This window comes from Aulonocara stuartgranti (assembly GCF_965226115.1).
Source record: "Aulonocara stuartgranti genome assembly, chromosome: 7".
In the NCBI taxonomy this organism is placed as follows: Eukaryota; Metazoa; Chordata; class Actinopteri; order Cichliformes; family Cichlidae; genus Aulonocara; species Aulonocara stuartgranti.
In genome coordinates, this window is record NC_138945.1 from 21239221 (window position 1) to 21258198 (window position 18978).

Sequence of the window (18978 nt, forward strand, 5' to 3'; positions counted from 1 at the left end):
CACTCCATGGGAAACAGTGTGTAGGGGGGTTGTGCTTTTCTCGAAAATGTTTAGATCTGTGATGAATCAGTCTACTTCCTGTTTTCAGGTTAGATGAAGAGTTTCACACTTTCACTGTTAAAAACATCCCAACCTTGGGTGCCTCTGGGATTAATTGAGCTGATGATCTGATGGGACATTCTTCCTGGATTCATACAGAAATTATTACTTTGAGATGACGACTGTGAAACAGCCAGGGCTTTCATAGTCTTTACTCTCCTTTCTATCCTTATAGGATCACGTAAATTTTAATAACTCAGACAAATCATGGTCGCATCTCCTCATCTTAATTCCTTATGGTTGCCCCATGTCCTTCAAACCCTCAGGCCTGATCATTCTCTAGCTTTTCTTCTGTGAACTGTTCATCCTCTGTTCTGTCACTAGCCTTTCAGACTCTAATTAGAGAACCTCATACATGTCTCTACCTGCTACATCTCCACCAGCAGCAGCATTTTGACTCTCACCACTACAATTTTGCAATTCCCTCCTGCTATGTGGTTTAGCAGATTAGTCAACACACGAAACACTCTGTACTTCAGTGAATTATGTTCAGTTGTTTCTGCTTTTAATTTTGGACATTAATAATATACAGCTTTCTGCAGATAGTAAACATTGATGAAAAACCCTAAATTGCAGGACACTGCATTGACCTTCAAAATGCAGTTCCAGTTTTTATTTAAGGGGGTCAAAACATTGGGTGTAAATTGGACACAGTGGGGTGTACTTCCTTATAATAAAATTGTTGTGCAGACACAAGGTCAGCATGTTCGTTGCTAGAAGTTATTTCATTCCATTCACTTGTTCTGTTTGGCTTGTTGGGGTCAAAATGAGCTGTCTCATTTTATTCTCACTGGAAGAGAAAAACAGACAAAAAAACAATGAATTAATCCAGTCTGGGGCCTTTCTGTGTGGGGCTTGCGTGTTTCTTTGTGTCTGTTTTGTCTTGGTATTCTGGCTTCCTCCCACAGTCTGTGTGGCATCAGGTTAATGAGTGATTCTAAATTGTTGGCTGTAGGTGTGTATGAATGGTTGTCTGTCTCTCTATGATCTGTAGCATACTGGCACATCTCACCCCATTGCCGTGACCCTGAACTGGATAACCAGAACAAATTGGATGGATGAATTGATGGATAGATGGATAAATAAAAAATGATATGCTTGAAAACGCTGCTACAAAAAGTATTTCACAGATTTTGGCTGCTTCTATTATATTGGAATGTTTAGTATTAGTAATATTACCCTTCCTAAGCTACTTTATTGGGCTTTCTTTCAATTTCTTTTAATTTTTCATCCATCTGTATAAACACGGTTTGAATTTGCTACGATAACTGCAGGAGGCTTCGTCTCCACGTCTTGATTTTGAAGGGTGAACTTCCATCTTTAAACTCTAGAGGCGCTGTAGGAGCTTTTCCACCGGAAGTACCTCATGTCTGCTCTATTGTGGTGAACTTTCACCTTAGGCTGTGCACGCTGGAAGAAATGGAAAGTCAGTGAAGCAACGTGGGCAGGGATATATTAAACAATTATTTCTTGAATTTAGTGTCGCTGAAGCTTTTCCTCCTAATCTTTTGTTCCGCCTGGACTTAATAATCCGACGCGGCTCAAAGGTGAGCACCTCCTGTCTGTGAAAATGTGAGTTTGTTTACAAGCTGCTGACGGTTCACAGTGAAGCTAACTGTCCTGAAAGTAGCCCAATATTTTTTCTTGTGGATTTAACATCGTGTGCTATTTCATTTGGCATTTTCATCTAACAAGTGTGTCTGTTTTGTAAACCTGAATGCTTTAAAAGCTAATTTTTAAGCTAGCATTAACCCAGTATAACGATAACAAAAAATTGTATCCTGTAGAAGTCGCAGGAAAAAAACGAGACTCCCAGGAAGTAAATAAACATAATTAACTATCATAGGATCTAAGATTTAAGCTGTAAACAACCAGAGGAGGGGAAGAGACAGTAATGTTAACTCAGCCATTGCTTTGTTACAGATGGGGAAGGCGCCGAAGAAGAGGAGCCTTGCTGACAAGGTGCGAAAGACCAAAACCTCCTCTGAGATCAAAAACAACCCGTTTGAGGTGAAAATCAACAGAAAGAAATTTGATGTCCTGGGGAGAAAAAGCAAGCATGATGTGGGTCTGCCCGGTGTATCTCGATCCAAAGCCGTCAATAAGGTAAGAGACAGCCCCTATTATGTTTTAATGAACTCACCTGACCTTGTGTTCAGGTGTGAGCTCACTTTAGAGGGATTTGCTGATGCTCAGTACTGTTTTATTAAATTGTATTCATATTTTTGGAAAGACCAGTTACACTGCATTGCGCGACCGTCAGTGCTGAAAACTATTTATCTAAACATCGTGTAAATCATATATGAATTTAACTATTAACTTTATCTTTTTATGTTTTGTGTTTTCAAGTCCTAAACTGAAGACTTCCTGCTAACTTGACCTTTAACTTGACAGTTAAAAGTAGAGCTGGGCGATATGAGATTTTTTCATATCACGATATGTTTTTTTTTCCATTTCAGGCGATAACGATATCTATCACGATATAAGCCAAATAACTGTTTTTGTAAGATTTAAATGTGCCGTTGCTCACAAGTAAAATGTGAAATAATCAGCAGCTTGTTTTTATTTAAATATTTATTTCCCATAATAAGTTCAACAGGGTAGATGTACTTAAGGAACATGAGACTTTTTCAGATAAATAAAGGCAAATATTGCAAACTACACAAAAGGCAGCCGCTAAAGCGTTTAAGTTTCAAAATAGAACAAACGAAACAGACTAAATTGTCAATTCCACTTAGAAACAAAACATTAATTCTAAAAATAAATCTTAGTTTGTTTTACAGAAGAACAGACAAAATTGACTAACTTTTGTCAATATCAAATAAACTGAGAACTAAAAGGAAATTCTCAATCTCTCCTTGTTGTATAGCTTAGCTTTTCAAACAGTTTTAACAGTTACTTTAGTCTGACAAAAGCCGAATGACGAATTAGCGCTTCCAGTCAGAGACTGAGGCTACGTCCACGCGTACACGGGTATTTTTGAAAACTGAGATTTTCCGTTTCCATTTTAAAAAATAATCCCGTCCACACATAAAGGCAGAAATGAAGGAAAACGCTGCTATGAACATGCCAAAGCAGCAGGTGGCGCTAGATTCCTAACCGTGCGGAAATGTTGGCCAATCAGAAGTCTAGAAGCCTCGGTGGGAAAAAGTAAACAAAGCTGGGGCATAGAAGCAGAACCGAGTCGTATGTGTGGAGGGACAGTAACTGTGTGTATATGTAAGCATTTAAACACTGCAGAGAGTAGAATTAACAGTATTGTAGAAATTCATTTCACCGAAACAATAACGTGACGCATGCACCAGTTTATTGTATTTCCAGACTTGCTTTCGGCACAATTTACAGTGCACGCTACTCTGTTTTTTGTCAGACTTGAAATAGCCGAAATACCTTCACACTACGGAACTTCTTTGGCTCTTCCGTTCGACAATCTCTCCGGCATTGGAACCATCATCTGTTTTCTCTTCGGTCATGCTCGGTTGATTTTTCTAGTCGGCACACTCATTTCCTCCATTACCCGCTGGCTGCTTCCCAAACACATGTGCGGCTTGGCACTTGTGCTGTACGTAACAAGTCACGCGACGTGACGCTGCGGCTGTGATTGGTTCGGCTCTGCGCTACTTAATTTGGATTGGCTGACCTTGTTTTTTTTTTTTTTTTTTTTTTTTTTAAGAGGACAAGAGCGGCGAGGTCTATCGCGATAGCTTAATTTCTCTATCGAGTAAAAGTTATATTGCGATACATATCGTTATCGTTCTATCGCCCAGCTCTAGTTAAAAGCTTTTCAAGGTTCAAGGTTCTTTATTTGTCACATGCATAGTTATACAAGTATAACACACAGTGAAATGTAGCCTGACACGCTCCTCGACATGTGCAAAAAAATTGGGGCGGTGTAGAGGAAGAACATTATATATATATATAGTATATACATTGGGTGAATGTGCAGTAGTAGCAGCAAGCAGGTGAATTCTGTACATTAATATGAATAGACATCTGAATAGACATTTTCTTACCTGTTTTGTATATAAGCTCTGCTGCTTAAGCCAAAATCTCCAAAGATCCAGAGAACTGAAGCCACAAACTTTTCTGTTCTGGCAGCGTTTGCTCACAGCTCGCTGTGCATTTAACACTATCTGTGCTGTGAAGCCTGGTGCTCACACAGTCATGCTGGGAGAGGGACTTTCTGCAGGAGTCACTGAGAGGGTTGTAAGAACAGAGAGAGCCGTGAACTGGTCTAAATACAAGCAGAAGTGCTAAGAAAAGTAAAATCTTCATCATTTGTTGTTTCTAATTTGTGTGATTTATTATTATTTTTTGTTTTTTAAATTGATAGGGTTTAGGCAGCTTGTAATTAATAAGCAGTTCTTTTTTTAATTTATAGAGAAAAGAGACCCTGCTGAAGGAATACAAACAGAAGAACAGATGCAGCAAATTTATTGACAGACGTTTTGGAGAGTATGACACCAAGATGGCACCCGAAGACAAAATTCTCCAGAGGTTCACGATGGAGAGACAGGTCAGTGATGCGATGTGTTTATTGCTGCCTGAAAGGACACATTGATCATCAGGTTGTGAAATAAAGAATAGATAAAATAAGCCAAGCATTTAGTGATTAACATGATTTCTTTCTTTTTTGTGTGTGTTACTTTCGTCATTGTGGATATAGCATCAGTCGTTTACTTAATCAGTGTGTACATCCTCCATAACTCATTAGATTTGCTATAAACCAGTCATGATGTGATTCAAGTCCAGACCTGAGAAGTTTAACAAAAAACCTGCATTTAACTTTTTGTGAATTTCAGACATTTTTTTTTCTTTTTTCCAATTAAAAAAAACCAAAGTCTCGTCACTTCCTTTTTATGGCCTGAAATGTTGATTCTAGACCTCTTAGTGAAAGAAACGCCTTGAATATACAATCTGACAAGGACACAAACAACTGGAGACATGACAGCTGAGTAGTTGTTTCTATCAAACTTATTTTGAAGTTTGCCGCATGCATAGATGGTGCATTGTAACGTAAAGCTTAGGTTTGAGGACCCATTCACTGTGTGATGATGAAATTTACATAACTCCCTAGTGGACTCAAAAATGAGAGAAGTAGAGTCGAGGCTTAAGTGACTAAAAAATCTGGTGCATTCTTAAAAAGAGGAAGTATACAGGCCAGCTCTGGACTGGTCAGAAGACCACAGAAGAAGAGTAAAATAGAGGATCATTGAATTCTTTGATGCAGGAAAAACGGTTCTTGTCAAGCCAAGAACGCTCATTTCTGCTTCCAGTGTTATGCTGCAAAATCAGTGCTGTGCCTCAAAGTGTGGATTAATAATGACCCAAAAGAAACATCAGAAGCATCCCAAGACTGTCTGAAGGCAAAGATTTTGATTATGGTCACATAGCCTACTGATTTCATGCCATCTGTGTGTGCTGTTTACTTACTAAAGAGAAAACTGGATACAGGAAGACCCACAATTGCGCAGCATCTGAAGGTGGCTTCAGTAAAGGCCTGATAGATCAATTTTTAGTTTTTCTAATTCCTTTAGAGCCTGTATAAACTAAATGCACTTTATTCTTCATTGCAGCCTTGGCTCACTTCTAATCTATCACAGCATAATAACGACTGTGTTTAAATACTTGTTGACCTAACTGGTCATGTTAATACTAGACTTACAGGCAAAGATTTGTCGCTTCTTTTGTCCAAGCTGCATAATGAAAAAAGTGAAAATAAACTGGCTTGTGCACAGATGTACCAAACCTACACCTTCTGTTACTTTGTATTTTATTATTAGCGCGTCCATGAGAAGAAGGACGTGTACAACCTGAATGAGGAGGAAGAGCTGACTCATTATGGCCAGTCTTTGGCTGAAATGGAGAAATTCAATGATGTTGTGAATAGCGATGATGAATCAGAAGAAAAGGGTCTATTGTCTGGTGAGTCTGAGTGCCAGATGAAGGGATTTTTTCCACATCTACATGGTTCTTATATTCCTGTTGTACCTTGAATCCATTTTCATTTAAATACTTTGATATTTTAATAGTCACTGTTTGTTATCCTCCAGATAAGCTCACCTTGATATGGGGGGAATTAATGTTAATTAATTTTCCTGCATATTCCCAAACATGTTGCCCATCTTTTTTCATTCCCAGCCCACAGCTTGGAGTGAACACGAGTGTTATTATAGATGACAGAGCTTGCATTTATTAGTGACATTATTTTTCTTTCACACCTAGCTGAGCTCACTGCGTCCCACTTCGGAGGAGGAGGTGGTCTCCTCAGGAAGAAGGCATTGGGGGAGGAGGAGGAGGGAGGCCAGAGGGCAAAATCCAGGCAGGAGCTCATTGAAGAGCTCATCCAGAAGTCCAAGCAGGAGAAGGTAAGGCTTCGGTCCTGCTGATGGATTTTGGCCCATGCTGCCTTTGCCTGTCATATTGTTGCAGATTACAGACTTTGCTAAACTGCTAAGGGCTGATGTCTGGGGCTTGTTTTCAGAGGGAACGCCAGGTGCAGAGAGAGGAGGCCCAGGAGCTGACCGAGAAGCTGGATCAAGACTGGAAGAACATACAGTCTCTGATGGTGAAAAAGACGCCCAAAGCTGACAAACAGGAGGAGAAACCCAAAGTAGGAATACACAAATGAGTCTGCAAAAAGACCATTCCACCCAGATGTGTGTGTGTGTGTGTGTGTGTGTTTTTTTGTAATAAATACCTTTTGCTTCATGTTTGTGTTTTCTAGCTGGAGGAATATGACATGATGGTCAGAGAGCTCGGCTTTGAGATGAAGGCTCAGCCCTCAGAGAAGATGAAAACTCCAGAGGAGCTAGCCAAGGAAGAGAGAGAGAAGCTGCAGAAACTCGAGGTACATTTGCTCTGTGGAAATTTGCCTTGTTGTCTGCAGCTGTCAAGCACTTTGATATTATTGTCTGTGAAGGTTCTCAGTCATCCAGGTCATCGTAGTCAAAGGAGCTTGCAAAGAAAAGCGTCTGGACTTCTTTAAGTTGCAACTTAAAGAAGTCCAGACGCTTTTCTTTGCAAGCTCCTTTGACCACTTTGATGTTAATCGCCTGATCTTTCTTTGTTTTTTTTCCTTTTTAATTGAAATCAGGTTTTATTCTCAGTCTTTAAAAAGAGAAAATACCTCTTGATAGACACATCATTTTAATGCAAAGACATCACTGTCCCAATAAATCGAGCTCTCAGCTAACAGGAGCCACGTAGAAAAGATGCTGGAAAGCCACATTGTAGCATTATACGATGCAGCTCTTACATTTTGACAGGAGAAGTAGCTTCTTGCTCTTATGACAGTCACGTCAAAGGCAGCATTCAAATGCGGTTTGACCTTGTGAGATCTAAGTACCTGTAATCCTTAACCCCTTCCCTATCCTATCAGAATCTGTGATTAGTTTTTCTCCTTTCAAAAGTCTTCCCCTAAGTTTGGGAATCATGGGACAATGTAACTAACAGAAACCAATAACTGTACAGGTTTTCCAAAAAAAGCAGCTTTGCTGTTCTCCAGATTGCAGGGTTTTGAGTTACGGTCACCTGAGATCGCCTTGAGATTTTACTTCAATGGTGAATTTAATTAGAGAAGTAATTGATAACGACCAGTTCCCATCATCTGATCTTTCTACAGGCTGACCGTCTCAGGAGGATGATGGGAGAGGAAGTCGTGGAAGGTGCACAAAGTCAGATTCACTTCTCTGCTGATGACCTCAATGACGGCTTCGTTCTGGATAAGCATGACAAGAAGACTCTGGCTTATCAGGTGTGAGACGGCACAATGCAGAACAGTTTTGTTACTTTGGGTTATTCCTCCTAGTATGACTGTTGATTTTTATCTTAATGTGTTATTCCTGTCCATAGGATGGAAAATGGAACATGGGGGAGGAGGAAGAAGAAGAAGATGAGGCTGAAGATGAAGAAGGAGAGGGCGAGAGCAGTGAGGAACAGGAATCGGATGCAGAGGAGGATGAAGTTGAGGAAGAAGAAGAAGAAGAGGAGGAGGAGGAAGAAGAGGAGGGAAGTGGTGAAGATGATGGCCACTCAGACCTCGAGTCTGAGCAAGAAAGCGAAAATGAGGAGGAGGAAGAGGCCAGCCCCAAGCCGAAGAAGACTCTCAGCAAAGAGGAAGTGAAGGCCCAGCAGGAGGCAGCCAAAGCAGAGCTCCCATACACATTTGCTGGTACCAGAATTTATTACTCATTAAAATAAAATAAAAAAAGGCAGATTAGTGTCATGTTTAGTTATAGTTAGTTCTTTCCCTTACAAAATATCCAATACTGTATTGTTCTTCTTCTTCCTCTCACAGCCCCTGAGAGCTACAACGATCTGAAGGATATGCTACGTGGTCACACCTCTGACAACCAGCGCCTCATTGTGGCCAGAACTCAAAAGAGCAACCACCCCAGTTTGGCTGTAGGCAATAAACTCAAACTGCAGGTACAGTTACAGAGTTGGATGCACATGTGTGATGAGTCGGCAGCTTTCACCGTTATGTGAATTCACAGAGCTCTCTCTGTTCCAGAAACTTTTTGGCTTTCTGTTGGAGTACATCGGAGAGCTGGCCACTAGGAGTCCACCTGAACTTAGCACCATTGATAAGCTCATACCGTGAGTTCAGAAAGAGGCTTCAAAATATTTAGTCCTTGAAATAAAGACATTTCTTTACCTTTTGCAAATCCCTCTGCAGCGAGGTGTACGCTCTGTGCCAGATGTTTCCAGATGCAGCCTGTAAGGCTATGCAGAGCATCCTCGGAGATGCCGCTCATAGCATGGAAGAGACGCTTGAGGTCAAAGGTCACGCAGCTTTCCCTACACTAGACATGGTATGAATTACTTACTTTGATTGTGGTAAATGTTTGATGTTCACCGTGGTGTTTATAGATTTTGGAGTCTTTAAATGTCAGCTCATTCAGGGACTGACTGATTCGTAGGCCTGCGCCATTCTCGCTTCAGGTAGAATCAATGTTTGAATCAATGTTAAGACCTTCCAGTGTTATATAAAGAAAACTAGTGATTCATCTTTAAGCAATAGAGCTTCTTACAGTTTGATTTCATCCCAGCTGATTTTGATCAGTGCTTGTACCGTGACCTCTTAACACACTACACAGAACTTTTAACTCAGCTGCACTGCGTGCGTGAGTGAGTAATACTGCCATGTTAGTCATGAGAGGCTGATTGAAAGTACTGGTTCTAAAATGTATATATTTCTAAAGAGCAGGTAGATTCTCTCTATATAATCTGTTAACTTATTATCATTGTCTCTGAATGATGGATTGAGCAGTGGCCCATTTCCTGTTGTGGGGATCATTGTGTGTCAGGCTATGATGATGAGTAGGCCGCAGTGGTTGCACTGAAACAAAGTTTAGCCTGGTTTAAATGGTTTCTTTAGTAATTTGATTTAGTTTTGATGAAAAATCAATCTGCACTGTAAATATTGCTCACTAACCCACTGCTGTGATTAAAAGGGGAATAAAATGAGAGTTGACTGCCAATCTGTTTAAAGGCCTGTTATTTGTGCCTCCGTCGCTCAGTCATCCCTCACAGTAAAAGCCAGCAAGGCATGCTGCGAATCATTCACTCTGCTGCCCTGAGCCTGGGGTAAGAACTGAAGAAGAGCTGGATGAGCTTACTTTTATCAGATCCTCTCTTTGCTCATCTGATTCTGGCAACTCAACAATCAGACACTGTTCAAACTGATATTAGTCAAAATGTAACTAGGACTGTGTAGAAGTGCAACTGTTTTCTTAAAAGATTTAATAGACGTTTAACGTTTGATGTGTTATGTTCAGGATTTAAGTGAATGCTTTGGACTTTGTCCCAGATGTTTTTAAAGTAGGATTAGTAAAATTAATTCTCTAATGTAAAGACACTTATTATTGTATATGTTGCACCTTCATTTGTATATTTCCTTCTTTTTTAAGCTCATCTACCTTAAGGTGACAGCCCTGCTGTTTCCTACCTCAGACTTCAGGCACCCAGTTACAACTCCAGCGCTGCTTTTCATCAGCCAGGCTCTCACCAAGGTACACACAGACATTTTAATATTTTTACATATCTTTTAATATCTGTGTTGTTTGAGCAGTTTGGGATCTTATCGAGTGTTAAACTTGCCTAGCTGCTACCGTGTGTGTGTGTGTGTGTGTGTGTGTGTGTGTGTGTGTGTGTGTGTGTGTGTGTGTGTGTGTGTGTGTGTGTGTGTGTGTGTGTGTGTGTGTGTGTCATTAATTACTTTTCTGTGGAACTTCAGAAAACAGTTGCTGTTAAATGTCAGGAGGCCATCACATTGAATCCTGGTTGTCCTTTCTATGTTACCAACAGACATACACGAACACACGTGCACATATTTTGTCCTTTCCATACACACATGCTTACCCACACATCACTTGAGGCTACAATTCTAAACAGGTAAAAATCAGAAGTTAAATCAAAATAATATTTAGAATAGACCTGTTCAAAATGCCAAATATACACTAGATGACAATCTCTCTCTTTTCATTGTTCTTGCTAGAATTGTACCAAATAGACATTAAGCCTCTGTTGCAAATTAACCAAATGCATATATATCAGAATCAGAATCAGAATACTTTATTAATCCCGAGGGAAATTAGGGTTACAGCAGGCAGCACGCTAATGGCGCATGCGCACTTACAAAGGAACCTTCTGACCAACTTTACACAAACATCACATTGGGGAGACATGTCAGGAAGGTAGGCTGATAGGAAAAAACAACGAAAATACACTACATGAGGTAAGAGGAGGAGAAAAAAAACTCCACTCAGACTGAGCTCCTAGTGGGAGAACAGTTTGATAACAGAAAAAACAAAAAAAATTAATTTAGCATAGCGTTAGTAAACTTTTCCAAAGATCATGAAATGATGAGGGACGAAGTCCATGCTCCTTGTTATGTGAACATTCTGTAAGTTATTTGAAACAAATATGTGTTTGAGTTTGACAAACGCATTTTCTTTCCAGATCTGTCTCTCTGTGTACAGTAATCCTGAATCTTGTGTGCTTGTGTCTATGTCTTGTAATTTTTCAGTGCCCAGTGAGATCATTACAGGACCTAACATCAGGTTTAGTTCTGTGCTCTCTGGGAGTGGAGTATGTCTCTTTTTCAAAGCGCTTCCTGCCTGAGCTCATCAACTTCCTGGTTGGGACGCTACACCTGGCAGTGCAGGACAAGGCATCTTTGGGTATGACACTTTTATACGGCAGGTATGCTTTGTTAAGGTGTGAAACTGACCTGACATACTCTGACATTGTGTTGCAGGTTACATTGTGGTGCCACCCTTCAGAGCATCAGGAAAATACAGCGATCTTTTAGTGCTGTCATCGTCAGAGTCCTGCAGGAGCTGGAGCAAAAAAAGCCTCCCACTCTCTGCTACTCAGCAGCTGGACCTCGAAAACGACCCTGATAGAGATACCCACAGGTAAAACATGACCCTGCTTGTTCAGTCAAGTCTAGTTCAATGCTTCTTTAATTCTTAAACAAGCACTGGGCATTATTAAAATGGTCCAATACAAATAATCGCTTTGGCTGTTCTATGTAGATTAGAAAATATCTGCATTTATCCCTAAAATTGTGAAATTAAGTGTTATAGCAGCCAAAAAATGGACAGCAGCTTAGCTTAATAATATAAATACAATATAGATACTGTACAGTAGAGTTAGCTGTAAAGTAGTGAGGTGAAGTAAGGTTTTCCAAAAATCAAAGCAAACAAACAAGAAACCCTCCACAAACAGATGAAACCAGTGTAACTTTGGACATAAATCAAGATGAAATATCTCGGTTGGTTTTGAAGGGTTACTGAAGTTAGTTGAATTATAACACTGGCAACGTCTTTTAGAAGAGTTTGGGGTAAGTTGTTCTTAATGAAAGTGCTGATTCAGGGTCATTCAGTGAGACTGTTGCTGTAATTTGGTAAGGAGAAGACAAAACTGCAGCCAATAGACTGTATTAGCCTTTTCCATTAGCCGATGTGCCATGCTGCATGTGAATAATCCTAATAAAGACCTTTAGAGGGGAAGAGTGACGTGCAGAATTACGTTTGATCATCACCTGTTGCCAGCGGAGTTGTTCAGCTGTTTTCCAGCTGAGACTCCAACCACAAAACCTCCTGGTAAGAACATGGAGGATGGATGCAGACACGCGGTTTATGCCAAAATTAGAAAATTTCTTTGTTAGAGTAGCCGAATAAAACAACAACAAATCTGTAAATCTAGGAGTGCCATTGTTGACTATTGAAAGTGTAGTATGTATGATAACCATGTAATAACAGAGATTAACACGTTCCTGGAGACAGTTATAGGCACAGTGGGAGGACAGAGAGGGAGTGTGAGAAAATCCTTTGTCTTCTCCTTCACACTGTTCATGATCAGTTTGGATCACCAAAAAGGAAATAATTAGATTAAAAAAACGGAGCCACATTAAAAAAAGTTAATTTGTTGGTTTTTTTGTCTTTTTTTTCCTGTAAGGACAAAACTGAAGCACACAAGCGTGCATTCATACGCATCTTCTCTGTAACTGGCTGCATGTTCCACAGTGCTAATGCAATTATTGTGTGATAAACATGCTCATTATTATTACAGCCACCGCTGTTTGCATCTGATAAACCTAAAATAGGCCTTCATACTTGGTTTACCTGGATACGCTGAGTGGCTCAGAGCTGATTTATCCACTTGTGTGAATTCGGGTGAGTCGCCAGCACGGTTTCACACAGCAGCTGGTGTGTGGGCACAAAGCTAAGCTTCAGGCTTCAGCAGATCATGATTGTGCACAGTTTGTCAGAACATACATTTTTATTCATGCTCAACTAAAACGAATACTTATTAATGTATTGTAATGAGTGGTAATTATCGATAACATTTCATTAAACATGCAGAGACATAAATACAGCAGCCACTGGTTGTATTTATGGGGGGAAAAATTTAAAAGAGCCTCCAAAATATGGAGGCCAAGTCAACACCTTGAACTCTATAATGTCCTTCAAACCAGCCCTGAACCATTTCTGCAGTGGGCCTGCGATTGTTCTCAGTGTCATTAGGGAATGCTGTTGCCATAAAGAAGTGTAAATGTGAGGGGTATGGGTGAGAATAACATCCAGATGATGCTGGATGTTAACATGGAACATCCAGGGTTTCTACTTCCACTCGCCTTCTTCACACTGCTGTCTTTTCCCATAAAAAGAACACATTCACAAAGATGTCCACGCGATCTAAAAGAAGGATACCATTGCAGTGAGATAATCAGTGTTATCCACCTTAGCTTTAATTTCATGGCTGATATATGTATTATTCCAATTTATTCCTCAGTCAGTTTTGAGCTGCTAATCATTTTGATGTACAGTTTACAAAGGGCAGGTCGTGTTTTCCAGTATTTGTGTTCCTAATGACTCAGAATGAGTCTTGATCAAATAGTACTCAGTGAGTCATCTTTAAATCCTGTGCCCTGGGGTCTGATCAAGTCCAGTTCTCCCACAGTGTTATATACGCCACTGCATGAGAGTCCCTCTGCTCAGTTTCATAGTATAATTTCTGCATTCCTTGAGGCCGTACAGTGACACATGCACACAAGCAGCTGTGTGTGAAGAGGCCAGTGGGTGTGGTAATTACTTCTGGGTGATAAAGCAGGCGAGGATAGTGAGTGTACACTGAAGGTTAAAGGGTGTCTAAAATGTGTAAAGATGGAGGCGTGCAGTGTCACACAGAAAATTGAGCTAATGCTTTTAGAGAGGTCAATGACTCCCTGAAGTCTGGAACCCGTGGACGTCACCAAATGCTGCATTTCCTCCTTGAGATGGTCTGGAAGACGATTACCGTAGCTGCCTTCAGCTTCTTGTTTGTGGGTCTTTGTGTCCCGGTTCCAAAAGCAGCCGTATATCCTACAACCCGGCCTCCACCATGTTTGTAATTTGTAGTTCTGAGTGACATTTATAGACAGCAGGCAACAGTTACCGTATGTTTCGGACCATAAGACGCATTAAGCGAAACAAAATGGTCAGATAAGTCAAACTTTCCTCGACTCATTCTTCTTGCTTCCTCCACTTCCGTGCCATTGATTCATTAATGTTAAACTCTCTCGCAGCTGCTCTATTCCCGTGTTGTTGCAGTATATTAATGACTAACCTCGTATTGTGGATGGATTATCTCAGTTGTTCTCCTGACTGAAGTTTGGTCCGTTTACAGCATCCTGCCATGCGATTGCATTTGTCTCTAACCATCGGGAACCCTCACATTAACTTTTATCGAGTGGAAAAAAGTTAGCGTTCATCCTCCAGCGTCACTGTGCTTATGTTATGCTAACATAGCTGTGTCGCTAGCAATCACGTCAGCTAGTTCAACTTCAGTAACCCTACAAACATCACTGCTGTTTAGTTTTCTGCCTTCATTTAAACTTTTCATGGATGCCTGGATGTTAAACATAATTGTTGCACCTGGTAAACGCTGATTGTTTTATTAAAGATGAAAGAATTTAGACAGTTTTTAACTCTCAGTGATGCCACAGTGTTCGTTTGACTTTGGGACCTGAAGACGACAGAGTTTAGGACCCAGATTGCTCTTCAAGGCTCCTGACTACGGTAGCCGTAATGCTCAGACAATCCATCAAGCAGTGCGGCTTCATAGCTTACCAAAGTCGTACTAAAACATCTTTTTTGACAGATTTTTAAGCGCTGCGTACCACATAAAATTGGTTCGAGGTCCGTGAGCACAACCAGAATTCAAACATAAAGCACACCGGATTATAAGGCGCACTGTCAATTTTTGAGAAAATGTAAGGATTTTAAGTGTGACTTATAGTCCGGAAAATACGGTACTTGTAAAATCAAATGTTGCGATCTGCACGTGCAGCAGTGTTTGAAAGGAAGTCATATGTGTGAAGTGAGAACTGAGCTTCAGGACCTGAGGTATATAGAGGCTAATTAACATGAGAAAAGTTATAAAACTGAAATGTTCATAATTGTGTTTTTTCACAGGTTAACGTGTTTGTCTACTTGCCTCGACCTGGTGAAGAGGTGCTGCTTGCTCTACAAAGACCTCCCCTCCTTCACACACATCTTTCAGCCAATCAGAACGCTTCTTTCAAAACATCTTTCCACCCAAACATTACCAGAGCCATTACAGGTTAGTTACAGATTTGTGCTGATTTTTTGTTGTTTTGTTTCTTTTTGGGGTTTTTTATTTTTATTTTTATCTTAATTGGATGAATTTTCTGTGTTTAGTAACAGTGTTTGTCATTGCAGGAGCTTAGCAGTGAGATCGTGGAGGCCATTAGCAGTATGCCTGTGACTCAGAGTGCGCTTGTTTTTGACAAGAGAAAGCCTATTCCTCTGAAGCTGCTCACGCCCAAGATTGTTGAAGTGTAAGCACCAAAATAAATTGCTCATCCAAATCGAGCAGTTCAGATTGTTCAGGTAGCCAAAGATTGACAATGGATGTCTCCCCTCTTTTTTAATATTTCGTGTGCCATTTTTGGTTATTATCAGGCTGGACTATGGAAAGAAGCGTGGCAGCACCAGAGAGGAGAGAGAGAAGGAGCGACTAAAGCATAAATACAAGAGGGAGTTTAAGGGCGCTCTGAGAGAGATCAGGAAGGACTCACGCTTCCTGGCCAGAGAGAAGCTCAACGAGGTCATGAACAGGTGTGGATACAACTCCAGCATCCGTTCAGAAATGTTCATGCTTCTCTTAGTAGACGATTTAACTTTTACACATTCTGTGTTTCAGGGATGCAGAGAGAAAGAGAAAAGTGAAAGAGCTAATGGGCAGTCTGGCCACCCAGGAGGGAGAGTGGAAATCCCTGAAGAGGAAGAAGAAGTGAAATATTTAATCTCCACCAGTTCTCCCCATTGTCTGATCATTTTCAAATGGATCTCTCCAGTTCAGCTGTGGATCACATGTATAAGGTTGAAATATATGGAATATACAGCTGAGAGTTCTCTGTCATGATTGCACACCATGTTATCACATATTCCCATGTAGGCGTTTGATGTGACAATTGGATACTGCTGTTGGAAGTGTCAGTCCACAAAGGAACAGAGGAGTGAATATTTTGCTCGCATTTTCCCTTTTTTTAAAAACCAGAAACCATCACAACGTTATGCTGTTGTGTGTGCTGTCAACAGTGGCTATACTTTTCCAATAAAGAAGGTCAGGGTTACTCCCACTATGATAAAAATGTAAATAAATTTACAGCACATGGATCAAGCTGCATCGGTCTTCATTTTAAATGTTTAATGTTCTGTCGTATAAAACACCTGGAAACAGCTGCATGGTCTTCACATTAATGCAGTCCTGCACAAATTGAAAGGTTGTGGTCTTAGCAGGGTTATGGTAATAATTTATTACTTAGCAGCCTTTATTCATAAAAAGCTTAAAAACAAAGTATTTTATTATGTACTAAATATATATTAAATATAACTATTTTTGTTCACTGCAACATGGAAACACGAGGCCGTCAAATGTATCTTTACAAATCCAGTCTGAGTGAAATGATTTGAGCGATTCTGAGAATCGTTTGCCGATGCGGTTCTTGATGATCTCGGTGGTTTATCTCGCTGTGAGTGGATTTTAGAAATCCGGTCGCACGCATCACAGGACAGTTCAAACACTTTGAATTCAGACTGCAGCTGGGCAATTGACACAATACCAAGAACCTGAACAGGAAGCAGGCATTCAGATGATGTGGGTTGGTACACAGACGTTTGATTGGTAGGAAGGCAGGAAATGTTGGTTAAAAAGGCTTCGGTGTGGTGTTTAGTGGAGATGAATTTTCTCTTTGAGTTATGTTGCTGTTACATGCAGACACGAACACAACAGCAAGATCTGCTCACGCCTTAGCCGATACAAAAGTTCATTCAGGACTCACATTAGCTTTGGAGCTGTCGTAGCCAGCGTAATATTTTGTTTGGATACATTTCTGCATTTTTCTTAAAAACATGCTCACCCAGTAAATCCTAACCATCTCCAGAAGTGTATTAATGCTGGTGTCCAGCAGTGTTCTGGTCTCCATGCTTGCCCCCACCCTGCTTTTGCTTACCTTGTCCATTTGGGTCATTTTCATGCCCTCTAGCTGTTTCTCTGTTGATCTTTTTGCAAGCTCTCATCACTGCCAGTCAACTGCATGCTGATCTGAGAGTGGAAGGTTATTGTGCTTACTCCTGTGCACCTTTAGGGAGTCACACTTGCTCATGTATCATCTGTTGTCCTCTTAAACATTAAAGACAGCTGCTACCTAGATCCGTCTCCATGTTGTGCTGATAGGAAGTCTGCTTTAGGAGGCAGACCAGCAGCATCATGCCAGAGAAATCATCTGAATTCTCTGGCTTTCTTGAGACTTTATTATTTAGATATGAGGTTTGATCAAAAATTGCAATCTAGCTAATTTCTGCTTAGAAACTGTGGACTCCTGGATTTAATTAAATTAAAATCTGCTTGGGAGTAGCTGTAGATTCAGTTCTCACTACCAGCAATGATTCTCCATGAGAAACTTGGAATTAGAAGTTGACCTTTGCTCCTGCAATGTTTGAGGACCATGATGGTTGGAGTCGGACTTCCAGCGAGCGGTCTTAGAATAGCAACGTTCCTGGAAAAGCCACCTGGACATGCCTGAGAAAAGGATCTTAAACAGAGATGTGAAGCAGGTAAGCTTCCTGATTTTTATCGGTGTATTAGCTTTTGAGCACAGCTAATACACCGCTTGCCACTGGGTTACTGTTAAATGTGGACGGTGTGACAAAACTAAAACTCGGCTGGGCTGAACGATAAAAACGGAGGATTATCAACTACGGCATGAAAAAAGTGTTGAGGAAACAGCAATATGAATGCTACTTTGTCTAGTGTTTAAGAAAAAAAGGTTAATAAAAATCTAAACAGCATTTAAAAATAGTCAACTATTTCTGCTTTTTTTAGGCTCCTCCCACCAGATAGGCATGCAAGTACAAATATGTACTTTCATCGTTATGGCCCACATGAAATCTGAACCACGCACACTAGTTATCCTGTGCATCTTATTTTCTTTTTACTGTTTTATAGTGCTCACCTGATTTGGTCCAAATGACCAGCCCCCAGAACATGTAGCCTACCCCAGCTTTAGCATGAATATGATGTATGCTTTTCATCAAGTGCATCATAAAACAGTGGGCTACTGCAGCTGTAGACTGATGTGTCATGAACAATAAATACCCACCAAATCCTGCAGGATTAAAAGACATGTTGGCCTCAGTGTTGATGAAGAGTGCTGTCTCTCCAAGGAAGCAAAATGCTGGAAGTGTTAATTGCAAGGACATGCCTTTGTGAGTGCACGTCTGTCTCTTTTTTTTCCTCCCCTCGCACTCTCTAAAGCCTGCAGCTGGAGGGCTGGCTACAGCACATTTTCAAGCCCAACATGGTTGTTCTGTTTAAGCTGCATGCCAACATCTAATCCTAGATTATCTTTGATTACCAAAATCCTTAGACGATACCGAAATCTCTTAAAGCGGAAACCAGTAATTGATGAGAACTGAGAGACTCACCAGCCGCTTTCAGTTCTTTATATTTATACAAGGCAGGATGGATCCAGTCTTTCATGTTGTCTACATCAAATTGTGACCCTACCATCAGTATGCTGCAGTTGAAATCAAGACTCATCAGACCAGACAATGTTTTTCACATCTTCTGTTGTTCAGTTGTAGTGAACCTGTGTGAATTCCAGCTTCAGTTTCCTTTTCTTAGTTGAGAGAATTGCAACTGGTGTGGTCTTCCTGCTGTAGCCCATCTGCTCCAAGGTTAGATGTGTTTTGCCTTCAGAGATGATCTTCTGCATATCTTGGCTGTACAGTAACCAGTGGTTATTTGAGCTTTTGTTGCTTTCCTATCAGCTCGAAGCAGTCTGGTTATTTTCCTCTGACC

At 40.6% G+C, this 18978-nt stretch overlaps 1 protein-coding gene across 3 annotated transcripts; it reads left to right on the forward strand.

The window, feature by feature from the left end:
• The first annotated feature begins 1456 nt into the window (after positions 1 to 1456).
• On the forward strand, positions 1457 to 16292 carry nop14 (NOP14 nucleolar protein homolog (yeast)). Of its 3 annotated transcripts, none has more exons than XM_082539666.1 (19): positions 1457 to 1671; positions 2023 to 2205; positions 4481 to 4615; positions 5883 to 6024; positions 6325 to 6467; positions 6584 to 6712; positions 6827 to 6949; positions 7724 to 7855; positions 7954 to 8272; positions 8399 to 8529; positions 8615 to 8700; positions 8780 to 8915; positions 10014 to 10115; positions 11132 to 11285; positions 11363 to 11522; positions 15066 to 15213; positions 15333 to 15451; positions 15576 to 15731; positions 15817 to 16292. In XM_082539666.1, the coding sequence occupies exons 2-19, from the start codon at positions 2023 to 2025 to the stop codon at positions 15908 to 15910; spliced, it is 2592 nt and encodes an 863-aa protein (XP_082395792.1). In that variant the 5' UTR covers positions 1457 to 1671; the 3' UTR covers positions 15911 to 16292. The 3 variants fall into 3 exon arrangements, with proteins under 3 accessions (XP_082395792.1, XP_082395791.1, XP_082395793.1); XM_082539665.1 differs by having other exon boundaries at positions 1460 to 1646; XM_082539667.1 differs by lacking the exons at positions 1457 to 1671; positions 2023 to 2205 and adding an exon at positions 3185 to 3318.
• Positions 16293 to 18978: the final 2686 nt, after the last annotated feature.

Bases quoted from the DNA above. Each gene is read 5' to 3' on its own strand.
- nop14 (XM_082539666.1), top strand. From the start codon at position 2,023: ATGGGGAAGGCGCCGAAGAAGAGGAGCCTTGCTGACAAGGTGCGAAAG. The intron at 6,025-6,324 runs GTGAGTCTGAGT...TTTCACACCTAG, and splicing joins AGAAAAGGGTCTATTGTCTG to CTGAGCTCACTGCGTCCCAC. The intron at 7,856-7,953 runs GTGTGAGACGGC...TCCTGTCCATAG, and splicing joins AGAAGACTCTGGCTTATCAG to GATGGAAAATGGAACATGGG.